Source organism: Elaeis guineensis, chromosome 1 (assembly GCF_000442705.2).
Source record: "Elaeis guineensis isolate ETL-2024a chromosome 1, EG11, whole genome shotgun sequence".
Taxonomy (NCBI): Eukaryota; Viridiplantae; Streptophyta; class Magnoliopsida; order Arecales; family Arecaceae; genus Elaeis; species Elaeis guineensis.
Window position 1 is genome coordinate 120,016,651 of NC_025993.2, and position 18,429 is coordinate 120,035,079.

Below are 18,429 nucleotides of genomic sequence, written 5' to 3' on the forward strand. Positions count from 1 at the left end.
TCTCGATGTTCTAAATTTATTAAGCTATGAATGGTTGTCATTGACACAGTTTAAATTTCATCTTTGGTAGAAATATTGTGAAGACTTGGCTACTTCGCAGAAGCCAATTGCAAGGTTTCGATATCATTAGAGGGTGAGGGATGTCTATTCTGCCTTGTCCAATTAAAAAACATGGTGGGCATTATTTCTTTAGCTAGGAAAGAATTGGCACTAATTATTGTCAAGAAGAGAAAGATATAATGATGGGGCAAGTTATCCCTCTAAAAATCTAGGTGTCACCATCGTATTTTATTTTAACAAAAGATATTTGTGCATATATTAATATTATGCATGAGATGCAAGCACTTTGTTTAAACCATATACTAGCATCACTCTCTGAGCCTTAAAATCCTTTTTTTAAATGATTCAACTACCCCAGAATGATCTTCTTCATGCATAACTCATGGTATAATCAATAGTCCAAATGCTCCTAAAGGACCAAAGAAGGACAAGACAATATCTACAACTTGCCTTTTGCGATGAGTCAAACAACTTTTGTATCCTTTCTATATGTTATTCAAGGTTTTTCCCTTTTTTTAAAAAAAAATTGCCTCATGCTCGTCTAGAAGTTTAGATTAATCATGTTATCTTGAACTGAAATCGGGGCATGATTTATGTACACGCTTTGGAATTTCATTGTCTACATGCTGCATGAGATACAAACCCTCCCACTTATCAAGGGCCCATTAAAAATGTAAGAGGTCTCCGAGCAAGAAATATAGGGTTAAAACCTATACAACCATGTAGACAGTTCGCCATACCACCTCATATCGGATATGTCATACTATATCAATATCGAATCAGCAATTAGTATGAGGAGCATACTGAGTCTCGATATATCGAACCAACTTTTATACTGAGCATACCAAGATTTTAAATCTTGATGTGGACAAAAAATCAAAACTATCCTTTTGTTCAAAGTCTAAAGAATGATGGAGCTCCTAACCAATCTATGCCAAGAATATTAAATTCGTGCATGAGGGACGCATGGTCATAAATTATCCCAACAAAATGTTACCATTGCCCATCTAAAAAAAATCTACCAGTTACACATTTACAGTCAAACTATAGCAGCATCCTGCTACCGAAAAAAAACTATACAGCATCTGTCTATTAAGGCATCCAAGTTGGGAGAGTTGTTCATTAATCCATCCCCCCAAGTCATTGGAAGATCCTGTCTTTCCCTGTCAGTGATTGCTGAATTCTATGTAGTGAATGAGCCAGGGATAAATATTTATTCCTTAAATGTACATCTGCATCTCATTATCTCTTGGCACAAAGTCATGGAAAGTGACAAAAAAAATAAAAAAGGGGAGGCCCCAAGCCTTCTCACCCTCCACATGGGTAATTAGTACCTAGTCCATAAAAAGACTTAGGGCCATTCAGATCTTCTGTTGATGGCTTTAAGCATCATTTAGACTGTTGAACTCTCAGAATCAGTTTTCCTTCCAAATTGCCCAGTTTCAGATTTGTACCAGAGAAACCAGAGAATCCTATATCATTGGAAGCAGGCACAGGGCTAATGGAAGAGACCTCAAAGCTAATCCCAGAGCCAACAACAGCAGCAGCTGATTTGGAAGTAGATGGAGAAGAAGATGAACAAGATCCAGAAAGCCACTCTCTGCATCAGCCACTGCTCAAAAGAACCCCAACACTCACCACCCATCATTTAGCCATGGTTGGAGCAAAGATCTCCCATATTGAGAGCTTAGACTATGAGTATGTCCTTGCCATCAATCTATGAACTCTCCCCTGTCTAACAATGAAAGATCCAATTGACTACCCTTTTCTACTTTGTCATGGTTTGTGCTTCGGTGCAGGATCAATGAGAATGATCTATTTAAGCATGACTGGAGGAGCAGATCCAGTGTTCAGGTACTGCAGTACATCTTCTTGAAATGGACCTTGGCGTTTCTCGTCGGGCTCCTGACTGGTGTCGTTGCTTCCCTCATCAACCTGGCGATCGAAAACATTGCTGGCATCAAGATGCTACACGTGGCACGTCTTGTGAATGAAAAAAGTTGAGTTCCCATTCCTCCTCTGATGCAGTGAGTTTTAGATTGCTCAAGAACTGAACTGTAAGCAGTTGTTTATTGAGGATTTTTAAGCCTGAGATTGGAAGGGTCTCTTTTGGTGGTGGTGCAGGTATGTAACTGGCTTTGCCTACTTCACAGGAGCAAATTTTGCTCTAACCATAGTGGCTGCAACTCTCTGCGTGGTGTTTGCTCCAACTGCAGCAGGGCCAGGAGTACCAGAGATCAAAGCTTACCTCAATGGAGTTGATACTCCCAATATGTTTGGTGCATCCACGTTGATCGTCAAGGTGAGGTGAATCATGAATCACCTTCATCTGTTGTAATTTACCTGAAAAGATAGTTCTGAGTTTTTTTTTTTAAGCAATATGATAATATCATTTTGGTTACTGATAAACAAAGCAGATAGACACACTACTTTTCTCCAGAGAGAGTGAGAGATGAACTCACCAAAAGAATTTGTCCACAAAAATTTATTCATAGAACTATTTTCCTCAGTGAATCATTTCATCAAAATACACGTTTTTTCCATTGATATCACGGTGAAAATGGACTATCAATCACTGTCGCGCTTTCTTGTTTTCCTGAAAACAGAAGTTTCAGTGTTAGAAAGTAGCATAATGATACTATTTGACTTCTGATACATTTAATCAATTAAGAAGTTCTGTAGTCAAATCATAATTTTTGAGATCAACTCAACAAGAGATTTGCTTTAGACAAAGAATTTGTTCAAAGAATCATCTTTCCAGATAAATTATTCTATCAGTGTGGATATGCAAGAGCTGCTTCCTATGAGAATTTATAAACAACAATGATATTTCATGGACTAAACTATCTGATTCGATTCAGTTGATATAATTGATGTCTTAATTTAGGTATTCACTGGAACAATCTAGCTCCCAGTACAAGCCTCCAAAGCTTGCTCCATATGCATCTTAAGCTCAAACAATGTAGCGAAAACATCAAACCATTCAGAAAAATCATTTCTGATTTTTGTAATTCCTTTTCTCATTCTCTACCTCTACAGATCATTGGAAGCATTGGAGCCGTATCTGCAGGTCTAGATCTTGGAAAAGAAGGGCCACTGGTGCACATCGGAGCCTGCCTCGCATCCTTGCTAGGCCAAGTTGGATCCGACAACTACTGGCTGAAGTGGAGATGGCTTCAATACTTCAACAACGACAGGGACCGCAGGGACCTCATCACCTGCGGTGCATCTTCCGGTGTCTGTGCTGCATTCAGAGCACCAGTTGGGGGTGTTCTCTTCTCTCTCGAAGAGGTTGCATCCTGGTGGAGGAGTGCTCTTCTATGGAGAACATTTTTCAGCACCGCAGTCGTCGTGGTGGTGCTGAGGGGATTCATGGAGTATTGCGACTCTGGAAAATGTGGCTTGTTTGGCAAAGGAGGACTAATTCTCTTTGATGTCAGCTCAGTTTCTGTGACTTATCATGCAAGTGATCTTCTTCCTGTCGCATTGATCGGCATAATAGGAGGAGTCCTTGGAAGTCTATACAACCATCTTTTGCACAAGATACTTAGGTTATATAACCTGATTAATGAGTAAGGCAACCTCAGTCTTCTGATCAACCATTTCTGTTATCATCCATTACATTACTAGATGAAGACATCATACTTTGAAACCTTAATGCCACAAATCTTCCATATTACCAAGCTTGTCCAGAACATTTTCTTGCTATGCTTTCATGATGAGCAGTGCCTGCTATTACTGATTCTACCGCACTTGCTCTTGAATTGCAGGAAAGGCCGAATGGCCAAGCTGCTGCTCAGCCTGGGAGTCTCTCTCTTCACTTCCATCTGCCTATACCTCCTTCCATTCCTTGCACCATGCACGCCATGCGATCCCACCCTCGATGCCACCTGCCCGACCGTAGGGCGAAGCGGCAACTTCAAGCAGTTCAACTGCCCAAATGGCTATTACAATGACTTGGCAAGCCTCCTTCATGCCACCAATGATGATGCAGTGCGCAACATATTCTCCACGGGCACCCCGACCGAGTTCCGCCCCATCTCTCTGCTCATCTTCTTTGCTCTCTACTGTATTCTGGGCCTCTTCACCTTCGGCATTGCCGTCCCCTCGGGTCTCTTCCTCCCCATCATCCTCATGGGCTCTGCTTACGGTCGCCTGCTTGGCCTAGTGATGGGATCTTATACCTACATTGATCAAGGTCTCCACGCCGTGTTGGGCGCAGCAGCTCTCATGTCTGGCTCGATGAGAATGACTGTGTCCATCTGTGTCATCTTCCTAGAGCTCACAAACAACCTTCTCCTCCTACCCATGATGATGTTTGTATTGCTAATTGCCAAGACTGTTGGTGACGCTTTTAACCCAAGCATATATGAGATCATACTTGAGCTCAAGGGACTGCCATTCTTGGAAGCAAATCCTGAACCATGGATGAGGAATCTTACGGTAGGAGAACTTGCAGCAGCTAAGCCCGGTGTTGTAAGCCTCCGAGGCATCGAGAAGGTGGCTCGAGTTGTTGAGGTATTGAAATCCACCAAACACAATGGCTTCCCCGTTGTTGATCAAGGGGTTCCATCACCCGTAGGGATGCCTGAAGGGGCAACAGAATTGCATGGTGTGGTCCTGAGGTCACACCTCGTTGCAGTGCTGAGGAAAAAGTGGTTCCTGCAAGAGAGGAGAACTGGAGAGTGGGAAGTGAGGGAAAAGTTTACATCAGTGGATCTAGCACAAAAAAAGGGGCCAAAAATAGAAGAGATAGTGCTAACAGAGGATGAGATGGATATGTACATTGATCTACACCCCTTCACAAATGCAACACCATATACAGTGTTGGAGACAATGTCAGTTGCAAAGGCTATGGTACTGTTTCGACAAGTTGCTCTGAGGCATTTGCTGATTGTTCCCAAGTACCAAGGAGCAGGGGTGAGTTCAATTCCTCCTTTCCTCCATGATCTAAATTTGCTTGGTGCACTCTTGCTTAGTCCATACTAACCACAAACTGCAAAAGGACTAGAAAAATTTAAAAGCTTATAGGACAGTTTAATTCACACCCTGAAAAACCTTTAACAAAAATTTAAGACAGAAAATTCTCTATAAGATATAATTATCCACCCTATAATTTAACATTATTTTATTCATACATACAAATTTATGATAATATACATGTTCGACCATAAACTGGTTCATAGAATATAAATGAGAAGCTCAAAATATGTGTTTGTATCAATTACCAAGTCCAAAAAAAAAAAGTAGCAGATCAGCACCAAGTTCTCAAATAGCATACTGTTCCAAGAAGACAAAGATGCACTTCACCACTGATCTTCACAAACTATGTTAGATTTACAGCAACATAAGAGTACAAGTAAACAAAAAATATTGTGGAATATTTGTTCACTGAATTGGCTGTTTGGTTTTGATTCTGTAGATATCGCCTGTTGTAGGCATTCTAACCAGGCAGGATCTCAGAGCTCACAACATCTTGGGTGCCTTCCCTCATTTGGAGAAAAAAGGAGAAAAGTGAAAGTACCAATTCCTAGTCAAAATACTCAGTTTGCAGGGAATCACAATTATTCGTTATACTCTCTAAAATTTTTGTTGCTACTATTATTCTTTCATCTCATAAGAATGTTTTTCCTTTTTTGTTTTTGTTGAGATAAGAATGTTCAAACGTAACCCACAGCTTGCAAAACCTCAGTCCTTTTCATTCCAAATTATGTTATCAAGAAGATATCAAACAACAGTTTGAATATAGAGTACAAGACTAGTTGTTCTGATTGCCATTCTAAAATCTCTTCATTTTGCTGTTTTCGTTGTCAGTGTGACTAGTTCATAGACTATTTCATTGGTTCTGTATGTTCAGTGTTGGGTCCATGTTATGATGTACACATAGGAGAATAGCATAGCAAGAATCCACAGCATGCGCTGTGCAATAAGATGATGGAATAGGGGCATGTGAAGCATGTGATGACAGTAAAAACTGACATGAATTCAAATGATACAATAACTTGGGACATCTCACTCAGACATTTGACCAAGACCAGAATAATTATACAGCCTTAGACACATGGTACCGATCATGATGGTCATCTTCCATGTTGAAGTCTCGAAAGTTTGGCTGATGATAATTGGCCTGATAGTCATGAATCACCATAAGGTGCAGAAGAATTATTGCAAAGAACAATTCTAAAATTAAAAAGAAGATCTAAAAGAATGAAAGTATGAGGTATTGAGGTATACATATTAGATGGAATGAAAATATGAAAAAAAGATGCATTCCTTCATATCATGAGATAATAATTTATCTGAATGTGATGCCAAAAGATAAAAAACAAATGAAAAGAAAGGACCTACAGCATGCATGGTATTACTTTTACAAAATCCGGCACAAAAATAAGTGATCTATTAGGATCACCATACTTGATATGGACTATCCTAATCACAACAGAGAGGATGGTATAAAGTTCATAAGTGAGATCCACTACATCAAGAAGCCAAATCGCACATCAAACTTTATCCATCGTATAAAAACTTCAGGTACATTTTTTAGCTCTATAATGTGGAGCTGCTCCATAGGAGTGTGGCATGCGAAGCAATCTAGGCTGCATTCTAAGTTTTAAACTCTGAAAAAAATAACTTTTTATGAAAAAATTTAATTAGGCATATCTCCCAATCTGAGAAGATATTTATTTTGGAAAAATTATAACATCATTTAATTAAAAATGGAATTGGACCTTAATTGTACAAAAGTAGACTTCACTGGTATAAATAAAGGCTTTACAACTCATTAATGAAAAAAAGGGGATCTAGAACCTATTTTTGCCAATATTTCTATTTGCTAAATTTTCTTTAAAGAGACTGAAGTCAAGTAGGCTGATAGAATTTCTTCCTTATTCCCAATCTGACCAAGAGAGAGTCCATCAAAATATAATCAATTGAGGTATGGAAATGTTTTTCCTTTTCAAGAAGAAAGGAGCAAGATCTATCTATCCGCATAGTAATTACCTAAGTCCAAGTATTTGGAGTTGCACCGCCCAAAACTCAAACTTCCCAGTTGCTAAGCAGAAGTTTGGAAGATCAATTTTAGAGATCCTTGTTTACAAATTACACAACATCTACAATATTTCTTGCTCATTTTTCGTTTTTATTCAACTTGATTTTCTCTGACTCTAGCACTATTAAGTTGAGTTTGAGCTTGCCTCATTTTCTAATAAAACAAGCTCATTCTACCCGAACCTCACCTGTACTATGAACAACTTGGTCGATTTGCAGCCTTAATTCAAAGTCAGTGAATCAGCCACTTCAGATGCCCATCCTTTCTTTCATCTCCAGCGACCTACTCCAAACCCAAAACAGAGCAATGACACCAAACCCCGCTCCAACCCCTAGAATTCAACTCCAATCAGATTGACCTGAGTTAAGTAGCACAACTTCCTTACCATAAATTCATCGTGGAAACAAACTTTATGATGCTGCCACGGACAAGGATGTCATATTGTACTTGATTTTGATAAATCTTTCATAATACTGGTTAGCAGACATTCTACGAGTTTTCTACCTTCTCTTAATTTCCTAACTGATGGAGGTACTGTCAATTTTGGTTTTCTGAAGACCCATTTTTCAAGGAAGTGCCAAGCCAGACACGGAACAACTACCATCTATGTCAAAGCATAATTGTAGTATATGATGTTTGTGTGGATATTTGCTCTTAATCATTTGCTGTAATCAGGGCTTATTGTGGTAAGAGTGTCTTCCCATATTCATTTTCTTCCTTTGCAATGATAGGCAGCTATGCATGATGTATGTGCTGCTATAAGTAGCAGATATCCATCGCGGAAGTGTCAAATATAGAACTAGTTCCTGTCATTCCATATGATAGATTTGCTGTCATCTTGTTTACCTTGCTGTCCTGGAAGAATGGTTGTGAGGGACTGTTATGGAAGCTTGGGTTGTGAAATTGAGGCAACTACTAGTGCTTGCTGGTGTCACTTATTTTCCATCTGCGTTCAGTTTTAATTTTTAAATGTCTTCTGCCCAACATAAACACAAACTGATGGAATTTTTACAAAGAAAATTTCATGAATAGTCTTTGCATCATGGAGTTCTTGATAGTCTGCCCATTGTTGCTATTGATTTAATGTAATTTGAATGACTTTGGATATTGGGACAATACAATTGACCTCCGATTCTGGCTCTACATCGGCCGAATGAACACATTACGCCAACTCACAATCGACTGACCGACCGACAGTCGGCTATTATCAACCAACAACAGAACTCAGTTAATTTCTGACCGAAGATCATCGGCATATTAGAGTCAGAGTTACCGATCAATGCTCATTCGGATCTCCAAGACTACCGATTTGTCACTATTAGTGACATATAGTCGGCCTATCTTCCCAATACATCCTAACCGTTATGAACGGTTATCGACTACGTGTTACAATCATGAGTGGAAATAAATAATCTATTAACTCCATGATTATGATCCGATAATTTAGCGCCATAAAAAGCAGGATCACGTGCTCGATGGTTACATCAGAATCATCTATAAAAGGGAGGTAAATAAACAGCACGGGTAAGGCAATTCTGGGCAAAGACTCTGCCATTTCAAATTCTCTTTATCTACTATTCATCAACCTCCTCTCTGACTTAAGCATCGGAGGGTCTCTGTCAGACACAATTTCGATCTATGAGGACTTCATTTTGTAGGTACTCTTCACCAGCGACGAGCGCAACAGAGGATTGGCCGCAACAGATTGACGTGCCGAGTAGGGGGAGACTACAGTCAAGAATGCCAAAAATTAGAGCTCAACACTTAATTGGATTGGCGAGGCAGTCTTTCCATCGGAAAGATGTTCCTCCCCCACTTTCAATGGCAGAGCCCAGTTCTTTGCATCCTGTGATCACCACAGATACACAGATTGCTGCACTCATGCAGCAAATGAAGGTTTTGACGGAGGCGATTCAAAGCCTGCAGTAGCAGCAAATCCAACAGTAGCAGCAGCCGTCGGTGGCTCAGTCAGTGCCATCTAGGCACAACCGTCATCCTCCACGATGCTCACCCTCCTCATCTCCGGAGCGGCGACCATCTCAACACTCCCACCGAGATGGGCAACCACGTTCTAAGCACTCCCATCGTGTCACTCATCATTCATGGCATTTTTTCTCTCCTTCCCATCTACACAGTATCAGGAAGGAAAAATGATCATGGACGCCTTCTGCTTCTTCTTCAAGCTCTTCAGGGGGTTCTACCCTAGAGTTTTCCAGCAACAGCAGCTTGACGACTACGAACGTAAGTTCAGAGAAATTGATCGTTAGCTTATCCAACTTTAGGTGGAAGGTCGGAAGTCTTTAAATGACTACAACTTTCACACTGTCCAGTCTCTCTCTCGGTGCATCTTGGATAAACTGATTTTCTCTCAATTTAAGATGCCGCAGATAGAGTCATATGATGGCTCCACTGACCCGATCGACTATCTGAAGAGCTATAAGGCTCTCATGATGATTCAGGAGGCAACCGACGTCCTCTTATGTATTGGCTTCCCGACAACTCTTCGGAAGGCTGCTCGAGCCTGGTATTTTGGACTTCAATCAGGGAGCATCAACTCTTTCAAGCAGCTTGAGCATTCTTTTGTGACCCACTTAAGTACTAGCCGAAGGCCATCACAGACATCAAACAAGCTCTTCTCAATTAAGCAAGGTGAGATAGAGACTTTGAGGAATTTCGTGGCCCAATTTAATGCGGCCACACTTAAAGTCAGGGATCTCAATGAAGATATGGCCATATCGGCCATGAAAAGGGATCTGAGGGGATCAAGATTTACCTACACTCTAAACAAGACTCTCTCTCAGATCTATGCTGAACTTTTGAAGTGCGCATACAAGTACATTCGTGCGAATAAAGCTGCTTCTAACCGACGTCAGACAAACAGAAAAGGTCAGAAAAAGAAATAAAAGAAAAGTGAAGCTCCGATCGAATCAAGTAGGTCGACTATCAACAAGCGAGCTTCACCTCAATGATGAAGTTTGAAGCCGAACAACTATTGCAAGTATGACTCCTACACTCCTCTCTCTGCTCTCCGTGCATAGATTCTGATGGAGATCGAAGGAGAGGAGTACTTACGACACCTCCCACCAATAAAAAGACCATCGAGGAGTCGAGACAGAAAGAAGTACTGTCGGTTCTATCATGATCATGATCACGATATCGAACAGTGCATCCAACTCAAGAATGAGATAGAGGTCCTGATTTGACGAGGCTACCTCAAAAATTCTGACGTGATCCTTCAACTCGATCTTCCACCGACCAACAACCTCAGCCACAAGCTGAGAAGACACTCAACAATCGACCAATGATGAGACTAATCAACATGGTCTCCGAACAACCAAAGAACTGGGAGGCAACTTTCGAAGAAGAGTCGATAAAGAAACGATGACTCGACAATGTGATAACTTTTTTAGAAGAAGATGTTCGGAGAATTTAAACTCTCCATGATGATGCTGTCATTGTCTCGACAAGGATAGCTAATTATGATGCAAAAAAAAAATTTAGTGGATAATGAAAGCTCGATGGATATTTTGTTTTGCTCAACTTTCTTTCGAATGCGACTACCGACTGATCAACTCAGAAGAATCTCAACGTCATTAGTCGGCTTCACTGGAGATATAGTTACTGTGGAAGGAGAAATCACTCTCCCATTAACCGTAGAAACTGAACCACAATAGAGTATTGTTCTCATGACATTCATGGTTGTCCGAGTTCCTTCGACTTATAATGCCATATTCGAACGATCCAATCTTAATGCTTTGAGGGCAGTAGTCTCGACATATCATCTACTGATCTGATTTTCAACAAAAAATAGAGTCAGAAAGATGCGTGGAGACCAACAACTTATCCGACACTGCTTCTTATTTTTCACACAAAATAATCAACCTGAAGACTCTTTATCCAATGATAAATTAGATCAAAGAGAGAATGAAAAAAAGAATAAACCAGCCGAACAACTGGTCTCCATCCATTAAAAGAAAAAGATCCTGAGAAAATGGTCCAAATTGGATCGTAGCTGTCTAATCCGAAGCAGCAGCAACTAATAAACCTGCTCAGAGCAAATATCGATATTTTTGCTTGATCGATTATTGATATGCCAGGTATTCCTTTGGAAGTAATAACTCATCCGCTAAATATCGATCCAAAGATTAAGTCAGTGAGATAAAAAAAATGGCCTTTTGCTCCTGAAAGGCAGAAGATCATCGATAAAAAATTGACAAGCTCCTCGCAGCTGACTTCATCAGAGAAACTACTTATCCTAATTGACTCGTCAATGTAGTGATGGTGAGAAAGGTCAATAAAAAATAGAGAATCTGCATCGACTATACAAATCTAAATAAAGCTTGTCCGAAGGATAACTTTTTTTTACCAAAGATTGATCAATTAGTTGATGCAACTTCAGGGCACCGACTCTTAAGCTTCATGGATGCCTTTATAGGCTACAATTAAATTCGGATGGCACCTGAAGATGAGGAGCACACAGACTTCGTAATCGATCGAGGCATCTATTGTTATAAAGTAATGCTTTTCGATTTAAAAAATATCGGTGCAACTTATCAACAGCTAATCAACAAAATCTTCAAGGCACAGATTGAATGAAATGTAGAAGTTTATGTGGATGATATGCTGGTGAAAAATCCTCGAACTATTAATCATGTTCGAGATCTGAAAGAAGTCTTCAGCACACTTTGACGATATCAGATGAAGCTGAATCCGATAAAGTATGCATTTAGAGTAACTTCTGGAAAGTTTTTCAAATTTCTCGTGTCACAGTGAGGAATCGAGGTCAATCTCAAGAAAATAAAGACTATCATCAATATGAAGCATCCTGGTTTCAAGAAAGAGATACAATAGCTCAATGAAAGGATCCTGCACTCAGTTGATTCATCTCAAGATCGACAAAAAGATACTTGTCCTTTTTCAAAATCTTAAGGCAAGCAAAAGACTTCTCATGGTCAGACGAGTGCTGACAGTCCATTGAGAATTTGAAAAGATACCTTGCATCTCCATCACTACTTACAAAACTAAAGGTCGGAGAAACTTTGTATCTCTACTTGGCGACATCGATGGAGGTAGTTAGTTTGATGCATGTCCAAAAGGATGTAAATCAAACTCAACAACCAATCTACTACACTAGCAAGGTGCTTCACAATGCTGAGGTAAGATATTCAAGAGCGGAGAAAATGATCTACGCTCTAATCATATCATTACAACGACTACGCCCATACTTCCAAGCACACTTTATTGTCGTCTTGATAGATCAGCTGTTGAAGGCAATCTTACGCTGATCTGATATGTCGGGTTGAATAGTAAAGTGGGCAATAAAGTTTGACGAATTTGATATATAATATCATCTACGTCCATCAATGAAAATACAAGTTTTGGCCGACTTTATCACCGAGTGTACAATACCTGATAATAATCCTGAGAATGAAGCTAATGACAAAATAAAATAGGCCCTGACTCCCAAACCCGACTTAACATTGGCATGGATGCTACATATTGATGGAGCATCTAATGCATAGGGTAGTGGAATCGGTCTCATCCTCACCCATTTCGAAAGGGTTATTACTGAATATGCCTTTCGATTCAACTTTAAAGCTTTGAAACCAAGCCGAATATGAAGCACTCTTAGTCGACTTAAAAATTACCAAAAAGCTTGATATTGACAGCCTGAAGATCTTCACCGACTCACAATTGATTGCTAGATAGATCAAGGGTGAATTTGAAACTCGAGATCCTATTATGATGAAGTATCTTCGGAAGGTAAAAGAACTTACGTCCACTTTGAAGTATTTTGAGATTTTTCACATCCCAAGAGCAGAAAATATTCGAGCTGACGTACTTTCATGACTCGCAATCACTTCTTTCAACTCACTGGATTGGACATTCATCGAATGTCTTGAACAGCCGAGTATTGATAAAGTCGAAGAAGTGCTACAAATCACTGATGAATCAAGCTGGATGGATCTGATTGTCCGGTACTTGACTGATGAAACTCTCCCTACAGATCTCTCAAAAGTCAAACAACTTAGATGGACGGCCTCACAATACATTTTGATAAATGGTCAATTATATAAGAGGTCGTTCTCTCTTCCCTTACTGAAGTATTTGGGACCAATAGATGCCGACTATGCACTTAGAGAAGTTCACGAAGAAATTTATGAAAATCACTTGGGGGACAAATCTCAAGCTTACAAAGTCTTACGACAAAGATATTATTGACCCACCATGAAGAAAGATGCAGCTGAACTTATCTGAATGTGTGAACCATATCAGAAATATATAAATATACAACACCAACCGATCAGTCAGTTGACATCAATTATTGTACCATGGCTCTTTGCACAATGGAGAATCGACATACTTGATCCTTTCCCTTCGGTATCTGATCAGAAAAAGTTCATAGTGGTAGCCATCGATTACTTCATCAAGTGGATGGAAGCTGAACCTCTGACATAAATCACTGAGAGTAAGATGGAAGACTTCATTCAGAAATCAATCATATACAGATTTGGTCTACCACACACCATCATCACTGACAATGGTCGGTGATTCAACAATCAGAACTTCAAAAAATTCTGTGCGAAATTCACATTATGCACAAATTCACATCAGTCGGCCATCCACAATCCAATGGTGAAGTGAAAGTGACAAATCGAATAATTCTGCATGGACTCAAGACCAGATTGAATGAAGCTAAAGGCCTCTGGGTTATCCGATCTTATAGGCATATCGAATGACTCCACGTGTACCAACAGAAGAATCGTCATTCAATCTGATTTATAGAATAGAAGCGATGATCTCACTCAAGATCAGATTACCATCAGCGAGGGTGGAGTAATACAGTGATTCGAGCAATTCAGAATGTCAGAGAGTCAATTTAGATCTACTTTCAGAAGTCCGACAATAAGCTCAAATACGGATGACAGTATATCAGCAAAGAGTAGTCCGATACTATAATGCAAAAGTTAAGTCAAAGATCTTCCATCCAGGAGATCTAGTCCTAAGAAAAGCAGAAGTCTCAAGACCTTTAGATCAAAAAAAATTATCTCTAAATTGGAAAGAACTTTACAAAATTACCGAGATACTTAGACCGGATGCATATCGACTGAAAATCTTTGAGGGAGCAGCAATTTCTTGAACATGAAATACTGACAACCTAAAGATGTATTATCAATAAAGTTGTTCATATATATAGTATTCAGAATGAAACAATGAATTTTAGAATCATAAAAGTTTCGACCAACTACAAAGTGATTTTAGATTGATAAATGGATGGTCAGTTCCTATCGACTATATTTTAATTTTTTACTGTAAAAATTGATACATCGATTATATCTCGACTTTCACTGTAAAAGTCGACTTTAGTCGAACGACTATTATGCCAACTTAGTTCTAATTAAGCAGAATATTATGCCAATACGATCCAGATCAGATTGAAATTATACCGATTAGACTATGATCGATCGAAAGATATTCGACTTATCTTATCAAATAACTAGACATACTAACTCGACTATGGTCGGTCGAAGGATATTCAGTTTATTACCATTTATCCTAATACCTAAAAAGTATGTCAACGGATATTCGACTAACGAATAATTCTACAAGTACTACTAAATGTTCGGCTTATCGATCGATATTCGATAGTCATAATAATTCTATGACATTGCAAATATACAAGGAAAGAAAGAATCTGTAGTTAGAAAAAAAATTTATTCATTAAAAAGAAGATTACAAAATTGGACCGAAGTTCGATTACAAAAATTTTCGATTACAAAAAAAAAATAAAAATATTACACCGATCACCAGTCATCGTCTCTGTCTCCTTGCTCTGACGCAGCATCGACGATTGGAACATCTTCTGATGCATTTGGTACAATATCTTCAGTCGGCGCAGTTTCTTCTCTGGCAACTCCATCTTTCAGGATAGGAGGGATGATGATGCTCAAGTCTAAATTCGAGTATAACTTTTTGATCATATCTCGATCATCCTCGTACTTGATGTAATAAGAGGCGAACCCACCTTCGCAAATTTTTTCCTTGAACTCTTCTGAATTCTTGAAGTTCTCGATGGCTTGATTCAGAGCTTCTTTTGCCGACTCTACTTCCACTTTCGCTAGCTCAACGTCAGCTCTCGCAGAAGCCGACTCATCATCGGCCAGTGCCAACCTTTCCAGGGTGGCCCGATTTCTTCTATGTTCGGCTTCGAATTCTTCAATGCACCCATCCCTTTCTCGTCGAAATCGATGGATGGAGTGCTTCTTACTCTTGATCTATGACTCAAGAGACAAGACATTCTGACGAGCCGACTCAAATTTGGCTTCGAAAAATTATAAATCGATGATCAAACAGGAGACTTCTTCCTGAAGCTTCGCCTCCCGCTCAGTCGTCGCCTGGAGGTGTTCAAGGGCAGTCATCTTTTCAGTATTGGTGGCTGCCATTTTGTCCATCCAGGACCGATGGAACTTAGAAATCTTCTGATAGCTGACCTCCAGATCATGCATATCGTGTTCCCACTGAAAGCAGAAGATAAGTCAGATCAAATCAAAAAAAAATATGTTGAAGAACTTGCCCCGAGTATCGTCGGATAAAAGGAAGAAAACATCTCGACTACAGTCCGATTCTCCCTGTTCCCCCAATCAATCGAAAGAAGAGCAGCTTGGATGAGCCACTTGGCCAAGGCCAACTCACCCTCAGAAACTCTGATGTCAAAAAGAATTGAGTGACCTACCGACGATCCATCATCTACCAAAGTTGCCAGCACCTTCCCCCGATCTCCTATCGACAGCTCTGCACTTGAGAATGCAGGGAAGTCGGAGCTCGACTGCACCCAGAGGGTTCTACTGGAGGAATGATTGGTGTAGCCATAGATTGTTTAGGCTCGATCGTGACTTCTATCATGGTTCGAACTTCTGCTGGTGGAGCTGCCGATGGTATTGCTGCAACTCCATCTCCTCCTGCCGCCCCATCTTCAATGGACGGTACCTCAGAGAGCATTGTCGAGACCGACAACGTCAAAATCAGCTCAGGATCCTACTGAAGCGAAAATTCAGTGCAGGGGCAAAATAGTAATTTTCAAATCTTTTCAAAATTACTATTTTACAGTAAAATTATTAATTAATCTCATTAATTAATATTAATTAACCCTACACTATGATCTAAATATGATACAACAGCATGCATTTAAATTTGAAATTCAAATTTGAAACAGTAAACTTTTTACTGTACTGTGTTCAGAACATATCACCTTTTGCGGGTAGTCGATCACCATAATCTGATCACCATCGGAGGACTCTGATCGTCACGTCGTAGCCACACTAGTGTCTGATCTTTGCGGATCATCCACACGAAGCTTCCGTCTGATCGGTTTCTCACGAATGCTAGTTCGTGATTTCATCCTTTTGATGGCTGATGTTGATCGAACTCCTTCGATCGATGTGTGCCGACTCTTCGGACACTCTGGATCATCTGTACGGTTGGTTGAGAGGCTGATGGATCTCTTCCTGAAATTTGGTGGACTCACGATACTCATGGCACACCGATCTCACTTCCCGAACCCTAGGTAGAAACCCTAGGGTACACACCAAAAATCCTGCGCCCACTTCTCTCTCCTTTTTCTCTCCTCTCGATAAATTTTGAACACTTCAAAATTTTTTCAGAACCTTCCCACACCCTTTATCTCTTCTTTCTTTTTTTTTCCACACCCACTCCCTTTCTCATTTTATAAAACATCGCAATAGATGTTGAAAGCGTGTGAGTGGATAAGAAGAGGTGGTTGCTCACTTAAATTCAAATCAAATTTGAATTCAAGTGTCAACCAATCTTATCCTCATCCATTTGTGCGAGAAAGAAGAGATGGCATGGCCTTTTTTTTTTTTTTCATGGAGACTTTTACGAGAAACTATTTCTCGTATGGAATATGGGACGCACAAAAGAGGATAAGCTGGCGCATGGTTATTTGGTTATCCATTCAAATTCAAAACCCCTTTGAATTTGGATGGGTAACAAACCAAGTTAATCCAAATAATTGGCACACAGAAACATGGGCATGAGAGAGCTTTGCGTGGGAGAAAATTTATGAGAAAATTTTTTCTCGTGAATTCAAATGGGCGCAAGAAAGTTGGGTGGCGCAGGAAATTTAAAACAAGGTGATTTGATTCAAATTGAGCCAACCTAATTAAAATAGGTTAAGCACAATTAGACCAGATTAAACCCAACACAATTAGGCTTAATTAGACTCAATAAAATCCTAATCAAATCAAGAATTAACTAAACCTAACCCCTGATCAAATCAGGGACTAAGCCACCTTAGCGATTAGATCAACACTTAACCTAATCGGGTCAATCCAAACTGAATCCAATTCAATTGGACTTGATCTAAAAATAATTACTCAATTAAATTGAGTTAATTAGCGATCAAATCACTAATTAAACTTCTCATAAATATTGAGTCCAAATTCGATGCGCAATTAAGCATCAGAGACCATCGATATAAAATCCTGATCAAAGAGTTCAAATTTCAAATTCAAAATTTTGACCCCGGTACCCAAAATGTGTGGAACTCATGATCAGAGAATCCTAGAGTCCTAGACACGTAAGACTCATAATCAGCCATCAGATCAGAAAGGAACCTCTAATGTGTGTGACCCCGCAGGTTCGAACCTATGCCGGTAGCACAGGAACTAATTCTTGTACTAATCGAAGTGACCATATAGCAATGGTACCCAACGATCGGATAGGTCGAATAGTCGCAATCGTAACATTCAGAATCTACGTGAATATGGTTACCATATAATTCATCCCTTTCGACCCCTGTGTTTAGGATGACTCAGGGTTAAACTGTCAACCCTGATGAGATCATCCGAATCGTGCTCAACTCAATTAGTCCTGTGACTCCTCACTAGGACTACCCTGGCCAAGGTTTTGCTAAATTGAAACACGACTGTACACAGCTCCTAAACTGGAGTGGTCAATCCCATCTTGACACACGCACCGACAAGTCAAGTACTTGACTACACACAGCAGCCTTCCATCATCGAATTAGAAATTCAGTTAGTCCAGTGCCTAAGTGCAGTGAGTTGCTTGCAAGTCACCATGGCGGTCTCAGGTCGGAGGGACATTTATACCCATATCCCATCGGAGCAAATCTTGACAGCAGAAATAGCTCCAGAGTCGGTCACGTTCAGTGTAGATGTACCATTATATCTCACCTGTATGCCATACCAGTGTCTCCACACTCCTTGGTTATGAGGACAACCAACCCATATGGCACACAACGACCTATGCTCGATAAACGTTGTCGTCTTTGGTAACAATGT

General features: G+C 39.9%; 1 protein-coding gene across 1 annotated transcript; it reads left to right on the forward strand.

Annotated features, from left to right (window-relative positions):
- The first annotated feature begins 1,328 nt into the window (after window positions 1–1,328).
- Window positions 1,329–5,871, forward strand: LOC105032447 (chloride channel protein CLC-b-like). Its single transcript, XM_073261382.1, has 6 exons — window positions 1,329–1,758; window positions 1,860–2,058; window positions 2,183–2,362; window positions 3,100–3,632; window positions 3,831–4,980; window positions 5,483–5,871. The coding sequence occupies exons 1-6, from the start codon at window positions 1,562–1,564 to the stop codon at window positions 5,576–5,578; spliced, it is 2,355 nt and encodes a 784-aa protein (XP_073117483.1). The 5' UTR covers window positions 1,329–1,561; the 3' UTR covers window positions 5,579–5,871.
- Window positions 5,872–18,429: the final 12,558 nt, after the last annotated feature.